This window comes from Staurois parvus, unplaced genomic scaffold (assembly GCF_062004578.1).
Source record: "Staurois parvus isolate SC_StPar_1 unplaced genomic scaffold, SC_StPar_1.0 ptg000071l, whole genome shotgun sequence".
Taxonomy (NCBI): domain Eukaryota; kingdom Metazoa; phylum Chordata; class Amphibia; order Anura; family Ranidae; genus Staurois; species Staurois parvus.
The window spans coordinates 4,613,096-4,625,399 of record NW_028317867.1 but is presented as its reverse complement, the minus strand read 5'-3'; the positions used below and the strand labels follow the sequence as shown (position 1 = coordinate 4,625,399).

General features: G+C 41.2%; 1 protein-coding gene across 4 annotated transcripts in view; it reads right to left on the bottom strand.

Annotated features, from left to right (window-relative positions):
* Positions 1–1,532: 1,532 nt before the first annotated feature.
* The window catches only part of PAICS (phosphoribosylaminoimidazole carboxylase and phosphoribosylaminoimidazolesuccinocarboxamide synthase), a 71,804-nt gene continuing 61,032 nt past the window's right edge, over positions 1,533–12,304 (bottom strand). For all 4 annotated transcript variants that reach the window (XM_089669282.1, XM_089669283.1, XM_089669284.1 and 1 more), the window contains 8 exons: positions 8,846–9,043; positions 6,259–6,437; positions 5,985–6,164; positions 4,511–4,624; positions 3,512–3,595; positions 2,613–2,793; positions 1,880–2,038; positions 1,533–1,762 (listed from right to left, as the gene is read on the bottom strand). In XM_089669282.1, coding sequence (XP_089525408.1) covers positions 1,596–1,762; positions 1,880–2,038; positions 2,613–2,793; positions 3,512–3,595; positions 4,511–4,624; positions 5,985–6,164; positions 6,259–6,437; positions 8,846–9,043 — 1,262 coding nt within the window. In that variant the 3' untranslated portion in view covers positions 1,533–1,595. The remainder of the gene's footprint in view (positions 1,763–1,879; positions 2,039–2,612; positions 2,794–3,511; positions 3,596–4,510; positions 4,625–5,984; positions 6,165–6,258; positions 6,438–8,845; positions 9,044–12,304) is intronic.

The following is a 12,304-nucleotide window of genomic DNA, read 5'->3' as shown; positions in this document are numbered from 1 at the left end:
GGACTGGAGTTGAGAAACACTGGGCTATGTTAACACCGTGGCCATTATGGACAGCTCTTAGCCTTGGAAAGTTTGCTCTTAAAAGTTGAGCATTTTTATTTTTCCCAGAGGTGCTTTTTTTACAGCCACCAATAAATGAAATCATGTTATGGTTACTGCTACCTAGTTCTTATATATGGACATTAGTAATAAGCTCTGCATGGTTTGAGAGTACCACGTCCAGCAGAGCATCTTTCCTAGTTGGGGCCTCTATGAACTGTACCATAAAAATTGTCCTGTAGCAGGTTTATACATTTTTGCCCTTTAACTGTTCCTGCAGTACCATTACTCCAGTCAATTTCCAGGAAGTTAAAATCCCCCATAATCACTGTCCCAGCCCTTGCGATCTGTGCAAGGAGCGGAATCTCCACCTCATTAATACCAGGTAGCCTATAACAAACTCAGATTACCTTTGTAGTACACACCCCCATGTGCAATTCCACCCATAATGTCATGAGGTGTCAATGACACCTTGTGCACATGTATTTTTGTAATTTTCATACAAAAATGGTACCAATTCCAATGGTTGTTTGGAATATGGGAACCTTCTCATCACCAGCAGTAGCACTCCACACATGCCGAACCCTGGCACCAGGGAGACAGCAAACCATTCGGTTGAGGTGATCCTGACAAAATTATTCTATCAGTTCTTCTGATTCTAGAATCCCCTATTACCACCAACTGTCTAGGCCTTCCTGCACTACCCTCACCACTCCTCCCAAATGGTCTGCTCTCCCACCTGTTAGGGATAGCAGTGACATCCAGGGCTGCCACCCCCATATCTTCACCCAACTTGGCAAATCTCTTTGGGTGCTCAAACACCAGGGCTGAGCTTCCTTTTCTGTGAGCCCCTACCACTCCCTCCCGCTACAGTAAACCATCTTCCTACCTGATAATCCCGACTAGCCCCTCCACATCCATCTCATTAGCTACCCACTCAGAGCAGAAGACCCCTTTCTAGGTAGTAAGTTCTGCCCAGTGTTACAACTTGCTCCTTCAGATCTAACGCAAACTTCCACAAGGGCAACCTGCTCACAACTGTCGCAGTGGTATTGATCCTGGAGCTGTTGCTCCATTGTTGCATATATGCGGTACACTGTGCAATGCACAAAACCTTCAACCTTGCTAGCACTCATATCCCAGTTACAATATTACTAATAGAAAATATCAGTTGTCACAGGTTAGTAGACTCCCGTTATCCCATTTTCAACTCCATTTTTTTTTTAACTCCACTTAAACATCCTTTTTGCCTATATTTCTGTTGCTGGACATTTGACAATGTTTAGTGATCACAGATAATTTGTCATTGTAACCAACAAGCTGCTTTTTTTATGCATCTCAATTTCACATCCTTAATACTTGAGAAATAGTTCAATGACATACCAGTTCTAGTGTTCCAAACCCAGGAAGGAGGTGACTATATAGCACACTAAATCACTAAGATTTAAAATTAACTTGGTGAGAGGAAAAAATACCCACACTCAAAACACACCTAGAAAAACCAAGTGCTTTAATCAATCAAGACAGAACAGTGCATGAGGAATGGGGGGGGGGGGTCACATGCTGCACTCTCTCAACTTAACATCTGCTTGTTTGAGAGAAATCCAGGTGTTCAAGGTGCAGGAACGTAGCTTGGACCATATCAAGTGATTGTTCAAACCAAATATCTGAGCGGCAAACTGAGCTGCTGCCTCAGGTGACAGAACCGTAGAACATCCAAGACCTGCAGCAGGATAGACAGGTACAGCAAAATTAAACACTTTTCTGGTTTATTAAAAATAATTTTTAATCATAAGACCTGGTTGGCTGCTTCTTAGCAGTGTACATGCATTTCTCTTACCACTGGGCATCCTCAGGGAAGACCAAATATCTTGAGCTCCCCAGTCTGCCGCAAGAGGGGGGCAGTTAATTACAGGATATGCAGTGTTTCCAGAAAGAACAGGACCCAAACCGTTGCTTCTGCCAGCAACTGCAACAAACACCGTGGGAATACCATCACCTAAAGAGTGAAGTACATAATGTGTAAGGCATTGCAGCACCAAGGAGGTTTCAGATTTATGAAACTGCAGCAATAAAATCATGTAATGAAAAGGAGACGAGGACAGTGTCAAGATCTGTATTTTTGAAATGGTCGTACTCAAAGGCCTACTCTAGTGTCGTGTCCTTATACAGCTACCATAACACGCTCAATTGCTGTGATTCATGTCTGTAAATTGCAGTGACACCAGACTTCCACAATATAACCTAAAACAAGAGGTCAAGCATAAAAATAAGTCAAACTCCAGCCAACTTTTTTTTTTTTTGTGCATAGACCTAGCAAAAACATTTCAGGAAAAACAACACACACACACACACACACACACACACACACACACACACACACACACACACCCTGCCAGAGCTTCCGAACACCCCTTCCCATTTTACTCCCCCCCCCCCCCCCAACACACAAAATATCCTAAAGTCTCCATAAAGCGTGGAATACTTGCAAGTATGCCACATTTCTTTTTAGAGGTGAAGAGACCCCACTCAAGCAAAAGTGGTAATTTTCAGATGGAGGTGGGCCATCTTACCTTCATACTCAGACTTGATCCTCAAAGTCTCATCAGGACCCTTGTGGGCAGATGTCACCCTGAGCTCACATGGAATGCCGTAGTTTGCACAGGATTTCTTGATTTTCTCACAATGCACCAAGTCAGAAATGGAGCCCATCAGAACCACCACCCTTCCTTGGCTCACACTGGTCAGTATGAGCTGAAAAAAAAAAAAAAAAAAAAGTGTAGATCAGTCCTCCCAAGTCAGCAACAGCACAATTAAAAACTTCACTAACTAGGAGGTACAGCATACAGTAAATGATTACCAGCCAAAATTATCTGTAATTTTGTTTAGCGTCAAATTCATGAAAGTTATGTGCTTCTACTACACGCCAAAAGCAGTATCATCAATACACCACACTGAAATTTAGCTTATTGCCTTATTAGACAACTGCAACATTTTAGATCCCTTATGAAGCGAGTTGGCTGGAGATGGGAAGGTGACATATGAAGCTGCACTGATGAATCAAATGTGTGTAACCCGACTGCCGGTGTAGTGTGGCAGATGTGTGCAAATCACAAGACTAAACCAGAATTACAAAAAGTCAAGTATTAAGACTGAAAGCTAAGAAGTCCAGGCAAACCGCTAAATTAAGGTCATGGTAGGCAAAAAAAAAAAAAAAAAAACACCACACAAACATAGGAGGGGTGGGAATATTTATATTGTAGTAGACCTGGCAGGAGACCAGTTCTATAGCTGCACTGCAGAACTTCATCTAGAACAGAAAGTCATAAGTTACATCCTCCTCATTAACAAAATACCAAAAGTCACCCTGCAATTTCCCCAATAGCCAATTAAAACCATTGCCATTCTAACAAAATGGACAGAAAAATTCCCATATTCTAAAGCAACCATTGATAGCAACCATTTTTCTTACCTGAACCCTCTCAGCAACCCACTCGAAGTTGCGTTTCACCATCTGCATCGCTTCTGGGGTGATTTCTTTTAGATCCCGGTAAGTCTGCAGCAAACACATAGGTTACCATAAACATCTTCTAAGACTAGTTTAAGAATGATTAAAAAAAAAAAAAAATTAACTCAAAATGTATTGCACATTTTGGGAGAAATCAGCACTGTGACTTGGAAGCAATGTACTGAAGGGATTAACAGCAGAACATTTTGACCTAAATATGGTTAATTTTAAGGTGGTTTTCAGTGAGTTTCTTCAGACCACGAACACACAAAGATAGCATACAAAAAAAAAAAAAAAAAGTGTATCTTAATCCATTTGCAGTCTCTTCTCAACACCCAGTCCACTGACATGTCACTTTGGGCATCACACTTGGCCTGTAGAAAAGATGGCATAATATTTTCTCTTACAGCAAGCATGTGCAACACAGGAGATGACCAAGTCTGTCATACTCCCAATATTCCAAACCCATCTGGCAGGTCAGGATTTGCCCTGAAGAGTTATAGAATTACGGACTATGTAAAGGTTCTGCATCCTTTGGGAAATGTTTGATACTGGTTAGTAAAACATTGTCACTAAATGTAATGAATGGTAAGCTGCAATACATTCAACTTTTGTTCTTAGATTTGTTTTTGTGCACATCCTTATGGGTGCAGAAGTACATACAGCATGCAAGAGCTGATCCTGCACAACATTGAGCTGCATGCAGACAGCCTGTCAATGGAGAAGCAGCAGCTGTATGGACACACACACACACGGGTGTGAACATCCCTGTCAACTCAGAAGTGTGGGTGAATCCATTCAACAGTTGCATCTCCATTGTCCAACATAAACTGCCTGCGTTCAGCTCCACACGCATACTGTAAGGGCATTTGCATCTGTGTAGATGAGCCTCAACTCAAACAGTTATGTCTTCAGAGCTTCACATACTAGCCCTCTAACTGGAAGGGACAGCATTTCCTTTACCTGTTTATCTTTCTGTTGGCTCTTATCTCCTGAAGGCCACAGACGCCAGGAATCATTGTCAATCACATCAGCAAGAACAATCTCCTTTTTGGTCACATCAACTCCAAATTCAATCTAGTGTACATACAGAAGATAGAAAACAATATTTGATGTTCAACTATAGATTACTCATTACAATTTTTTTCTCTTTATCTTCAATACAAAACACTTATCCGAAAGATGTTGACACGACTTTCCCTTTCCCTTGCTGTTCTGTATTCTTGGATCATTATATTTTATATACACATTAGTAAACACTCCTTGCGATCTTTTGTATATTGGGGGAAACAGATTGGCAGAATGGTTTAAAGAGCAAATTCCAGCCAATAAAGCAAAAATGCAACTGTACTATAATGTGAAAGTTCACTTTGTTTACTGAAAATAAATAATCCACTGCAGCCAGATTCGAGAAAGCCTTTCAATATATAATGAGTGGGTCCGCTTCCTGAGCCTGTAACTTCCTCTTAGCATATGATATTACCAGAATCAAACTTCTACAGCATTTCAAAGTTTGATTTGGGCAGTAAGGCACCTCTTCATACCAACACTTGAACGGATATCGCCATCTGCTATTCACCACAAAATGCAGGCAGTGATGTGGAGCCTGCAGTAAAGCCATACCAAAAAAAAAATAAATGCAAAATGTCAGCAGGGTGCCTGCAGATATTTGGAAATCACTGTGCTGTGTCACAAACATACAGAATCCTGGCAAAACAAAGCATGGGGCCTGGTGCGCTACAGCCACATGTGGATAAAAAAAAAAAAACTAAAGTCCTGAGCAGGTAGCTTGTGCTACCTGTATTTCAAGGCTTTGTTTTAAATTTAAGAATTTTACATTAATGACAGTTGAGAAAAGCTAAAATGATCTGTTTTCAGTCACATCAATCCTGACCTGTAGAACTAAAGCAGTTACTGTGCAGCATTGTAAGAAAATTCCAGAAGAACACTCTTCACACAGCTAATTAACCTTGCTAGCAAACAGGTATATATGGTTTCTGTTGCATAGGTCAGTAGCCAGACCTAAACCTAGCAGCTCTCCCCCACTTTGTGTCTGTTTGCCCCAGGTTGGGATGGTGTTCACAGTAGCAGCTGCATTGGCAGAGCAGACTAGCACTGACCAAAGAGGGATTACGTTGATGCAGTTGGCCAGGATAAACATGTATTGTATGTGTGAACTAAACATTCCTATATTTATTGCAAGGTTTGCTGGAAATGGTAATTAGTAGTGTGCAGAGGGTTCCTATGGGATTTCTAGTGTTACTATGACTACACCCCCTTTAGCACCTAATAGATAAATGCATGTACAAGCTATTGCGATTTGAGCACATATCTTGTTTCAGTATTGTAAAGTCTGCAGTTCTCTAAAAATAAAAAAAAGCATGTCAGAATCGCAAAATATCCCATCTTTTATACAAGAAAAAAGGCACAAACATACCTTCATATCCACCAGTGTACAGTCCTGTATAGACCATGCTTTCTCTAGAATCTCAAAGATAGCCACTGTAGAATGCTTCATGATGTCCACCTCCGCCTGACCAGTCACAAGGCCAGCACAAGTAAGCTTTGCAGCAATTAGCTGCTCTTCAGACCACTGAGGGTCATTATTGGCATCATCCTGCATTTAAAAGAAATACCATGCATATTAGTGAAATTAAGAAAACAGAACTAGTGACTGCAGCCTAAGAAAAGTGAACAGAAATTTAGCACACCTTGAAGAACATCTCTACTTTGGGAGGATAAAACTTGTATCCTTCTTTGACTCCAGGATTTCTCTTGAGGAAGGAGCCAGTGGCTATTCTCCTGCATACCCACTCGATAGGAATCATCTCACAATGGGTGGCAATGAATCCTGTCTCACTACACTTCTTGACAAATGCAGTCTTGATACCTGAGAGACAAAATACCACAGCCACAGTTAGGCAGGGGGAAGTTATTCCTAGGACTCATTTGTTTTCATGCAAATATATACGCTTGAGCTACTGCGCTTTGTATACAAGACTCTCAGCCTGGCAAACTTTTTTTTTTTTACTTATCTTAGAGTCATTCCAACCTTAAAATAAAAAGAAAGCAACCTAATATTTCCTTAAAAAAAAAAAAGCAGTTTCCAAACTAACAGAACCTACATTTTGCCTCAGCCAATGCTCAGTACATATTTGCAGGACCACAGCAAGTGGGTGCAAGTATATTGCAGCAAAAAGTTGTTCCAAGTACATAAATTATGCAATTCTCCTGACAAATAATTTTTATGATGGCATAAGTCATGGCTTGTCTTTCCAAAGACATAGGGAGTTAGACTGGCATCAGAAGCAGCACCTATTACAATACCTTTTCTATTGGTGGTGCAAATATACTTCCTATATGCACAGTGCCATCTAGTAGGAAAGGGGTGAGACCAATCAAGGAAGGGAGGCAAGGGATCCAGGGTTGTATACATTTTTGGTATGCCAGAGCATCAAGCCAGCAACGAGAGGAACACTGAAATGGGCATCCATGCCGTTTCTGACAAACAGCATAGCTCAAAGTTCAGTGTTCCTCTCATTGCTGGCTTGATGCTCTGGCATACCAAAAATGTATACAACCCTGGATCCCTTGCCTCCCTTCCCCTTTATTGATCTCACCCCTTTGCTACTAGATGGTACTGTGCATATATTAAGTATAATATTTGAGCTATGCTGTTTGTCAGAAACGACATGGATACTCAATACAGCTTCTGGGGTCCACATGGCTCCAATAGGGGACAGTTTAGATATAGTGCTGTTAATTAGTGGTGCACAGAAACAACAATTCTGTTGCTGAAACCAATATATACAGTATTTCACTGAATAGAGTACATCCCTCCCATTTTTGTAAATGTTTTTTATGTGACAACACTGAAGAAATGACACTTTGCTGCAATGTAAAGTAGTGAGTGTACAGCTTGTATAACAGTGTAAATTTGCTGTCCCCTCAAAATAACTCAACACAGCCATTATACAAGCTGTATGCTCACTACTATACATTGCAGCAAGATGTCATTTCTTCAGTGTTGTCAGTGTTGACATGAAAAGATAGAATAAAATATTTACAAAAATGTGAGGGGTGTACTCACTTCTCTGAGATACTGTATTTTTTTTATATATAATTGTATTCATATTTGACTTAATATCATTAATTTAAATGAATATGAATTGAAAAGATACAATCCAGAAATGTAAAATAACTTCTAGAAAGTAACACAAAATTGGACAGAAAAATAAAAGCCCAGCGACGCCACCACTAATGACAGGAATGCACAATCATGAAGCCCAGGCATCCCTACTGCACAATCGTGCTGCCCACCTCCCCTGAAGGAGGAGGAGGTAGCATGCCCCATGGTTCCCCAGTGAGATGGAGGCAAGGCGGACCCAAGATGTCACAGCTACACCTATTCCCTTCATGCACACCCAATGGACAGCTGGTAACAACCAAATTCCTGCTTGCCACAACAGAGAAGCCATTATCGGCACCTTTTTTCCTGTGGCAAAATGCAGATAGCACTATTTTTGGCCACTGATAAATTGGTGCATCCCTACTGTTAGACAAGTTCCATTCAAACAGCTACAATTAACCAACTCATTTGCACAGATTTTTCATCTATTGCCCCACAGTGGTCACAAGTGTGTGTATGTAATTCAATTACTGTATTGAAGAGAGCAGTTTGTCCCAAGCAAATACTCACAGCATGGATCCCAATTTAGTCATTTCCTTCTTGGAAATAAAAAGGAATATTGTGGTTGCTTGAATAGGTCAGTTGTGTAAGATGTCCTCAAGTCAACCCAAAAGATAACAGATTACTTCTTTCAAATCAAGAATTAAAGTGCTGGGAGTCCATCCAGCATATCTATCCAATAACATTGAGCACGGAGGGGTGGATGTGTGTGAACCTTACTCCATTATATCAGCGTCATAAGATCTCAATTAGAAGTTCACCAACAACCCACTTTACTAGTCAGTAATAGACATCAATGGGTCTTTTATTAACTCAGGTACCCACAGACACATGGGTTATTTGTTGAAATATTTTATTTTGTGCTCAACCAACAGTTGTAGGCTGAAGGAAGTCCTCTAATTTTAGTGGGTTAACCATAGAAAAGCTGAAAGCAAATCAGCATGTAGGCTCCTGTAGGTGAGATCTGAACTGCTAATCGGCAAGAGAAGACCAGAGTCTGATAATTGTTTTTAAAAATTGAGTAGAAAACCTAACAAACACAATAATATCAATAAATAACAATGAGGGCTATTGAAGACAGTAAACATACACTATGTGATAATTCTTACCCGCTTCTTGAAGCAGTTTGAAGACACAGCTGGTGGTCTTATTAGAGATGGAGGCTTTTCCCTCCATGTGATCCTTCCTGGCTGCATTCCCTGCTGTGATCTGATCCTTGGACTGCATGAGAACACATCCAGGGTGATCAGGCAGCTCGTACACTTCTTTAGTTTTGCCCTCATTGATCTTCCTGCCAAGTCTCAGTTCTTAAAGAAAAATAAAATGTGTAAATTGTGCAAATCAAATAAATGAGCATTAAGCAACATTTACAAACATCCATTTTTGTTTGCAAAGTAAACATGACCTACAGGCCAGCCCAGACAAGCCAAGCCTACAGGGTCATTGCCATCAGGCTTGACACATGTGCTCGGGTGTGCTCCATTTCAGAAATTGCCAAACAACTGGTCCTGGGAAGCCCAGAGAGTAAGGCTCTATCTTTCTTTAGCATTTAGGGGAGGACTGTTTGAAGACCTATTTGAGTCTTAGTAGTAGAAGTGTATTTGAATACAATTGTAATGTATTGTACCTCTCCTCCATTCACTCATAATGTGCTCAGAAGTATTTTTTTTTGTTTTGTTTTAATCCTCACACATTATAGTTAACTAGGTGGATGCAGCATCGATCTGATCCTGCATCTGCCCCCACTGGCTTTGCACAGAGAGCTGAGTGATCAAACACCACTGATTGCTCAGATCTTGGAGCAGAGAGCTGTGACTGTCTGTATCAGGGTCTCTGCTTTTCCCCTCCAGCACTCACTGGAGCGCTGGTCTGTGAATCAGGTGGGATGGGCTGGCTCAGGCTATCAGTGGATCGCTGAGAGGCTGGGTCAGGTGTTGGCCCTTCTGGGTGGATCCCGACCGCGTGCACTAGCTCTGACATCAGTGGGCTTTAGCACACTGTTTGCAGTTCTTACTGCACTCCTGTGACCTGTTTTGAGCACTCCTGTCATCCATAGGAGAAGTATAGCCAGAAGAGCTTTGGCTATACTTCTTTAAAGCCTTCACTGTGAACCTGTCCTGTTCTAAAACATTTTCTAAAAGGTAACAAGTGTGAGGAGCAGGCACCTAGTGTACTAGCAAGTAGCCTATTTTTTTTTTTTTTTTTTTAATTAGTCCCTGTAGAACACCTAGGATTGTAGATCTAAGCTGTACACAACATCTTGACTTTTGTGAAAGTTAAGATAAAGCCCCACCCCTTCTACTGAACCACATCCATTGTTCAATTTTCATATGCCAGAACCTCTACTGCCCACAGAATATCTTGCATTTAACAGATGAATGAAAAAAGGGCTCCAATATGCACTTTAGAAGTCAAAGTGGCAAGAACAGACCAGGTCTAGGATCCTAGGGGCTCCCAGACATAAGGATTTAAATCCCAAGAACACCACAGAGACACTTCAATACATCGGTTACTTTGTTTTAGATCAGGTCAGGTTCACTTTAATATAGACCGGTTTGTTGCGATGAACTGTCATCGGTTGTGTGTTACCCCAGCCCCCTTCTTCCTTCTCTGTGTGCTCCTAATGCATCACAGAAAAAAAAAAAAAGGCCGCTAACCTAGCTTTTCTTCTCCAGCACAGTTCTGCTCCCTTTGTGGTCTCTGGAAATTCACCCCAAAGATCCAGCAAGTGTGTCCCTGGAATGCATAGCCAGTGCAACACCTGGTCTGCTGGCAGAAGCTATACCACACAGGAGTTCAGATCTGGCTGGAATGGAAAGGATCTAAGAGCAATAGTATCTAGCAGCTTGGGGGCAGGAAAACAAAGTTCAATGTCTTTCTGTGGAGACACTGGTGGGCCCCTTGCCTTTTTAGACTGAAGCAATCCTGATCTGTAGCCATACTAATTTATGGCAACTAACAGATTCAGCCTGCACTGCATCAGTGCAAACCTAGGTTAAATCTCAGATGTGCAAATCCCTTCTCAGGTTAAGGCTCCATCCACATCTCAGAGTAGCAGCTTTCTGTGCGGTTTCAGCCTTTCGAGGTTTTTTGTTTTTAATTAGCCAATAAAGTAAAATATCATCTGTTACTAGGTTTTTTTGCTTCAGCTCTTCCATCAGCTTTATTATTTTGTGTTAGTGTGATAATAAAATGAATGTTAAAATATACATGTAATAAATAATTAGCCCCTAAAAAATATATTAAACAAATAAACATCTAAACAAAAAAAATATATTATGAATAAACATAAATGTAAAACAACTACACAATGAAAATCATAAATACTTGTAATAAATTAACTCATAGCCTTAACCCCCTAAAAAGTTATAAAATGATATTTGGTATTATTAATGTATTTTTGTTCGGGTGTTAAGAATAATAATCTCTTTTTTTAAGGTTCAGGGTTCATTAATATTTATGATTTTTTTTATATATGTAATTTATTTTACATATTACTACTTTTTATTACCATTACATATTACTACTTTTTCTTTTAAAAACATTTTCATTTGAGCAGAAAATCATACAAAAACCAATTGCATGTTTATATTCTTTTCTACGAGGGAAAAAAAGCCAAAAAAAAAAAACCTGCAAATCTGCCCAACTGAAGTTACAAAAGTAGCTCCAAAACTTTGAGCTTCAGGCATTCTGCTTCAGGTGACTTGGAGTGAAGACCTGAACCATCTCCATAGAGTAATATTGAGGTTTTCTTTTTTTCCCTCTAAGCGTTTTGGAGCTTCGAGCTACAAAACGCTCAGGTGTGAATGAGGCCCTATGCACATGCTGTATCCTAGTCAGCAATTCTACCATCCTCTCAACCACCTGGCCATGATCTCGGTCTCCCTCACACTAGCTGCAGATGCCCCAACCCTCATGGTGGGCCACAGTGCCCGAGAGCCCTCAGCCACCACCCAGCTGCAAAACCTACAACAGCATCTCATAGCTGGCTACAGAACCTCCAACAGTACACCCCAGCCTCCCAGAGACCCCCATCCATCTTTCATTACAGGGCCACCAAGCCTGCTTCCCAGTCCCCACAACCCCCTCCACTGTGACACCCGGACATTCAATACACATTTTGTTCTCCGGGACTTTTACCCTAGGATCACATCTGTGAGGGTTTGGAATGCTTGCATAATGGTGCACATTCCTGCCCTGCAGGCAGAACTCCCTGCTCTATAGCAGACGCATGGGAGCGCCATTCATTCCTACCAGCACTGCCAAGCATCAGAAAATATGGCACATTTTTACACTGGGTTCAGGGACTTCTTTTCCTGCAGGTACAGATGCCCATTCCAATGAATTAGGGACAGCTCTTCAGGGGGGCTGATCTTGCTACTACACCGGGACCAATGACATGCACAGGACAGGAGCTTATTGTGGGAGGAGTCACTTTATTTCGCTGGACCTGATGCCACAAGGCTGCTAATCTCGGATCTACACAAGACACAGGCAGAGAACTTCTCACCAATCACCACACAGAACACTGTCCGCTGCCCACACATGTCACAGGCTGGCAGAGCAGT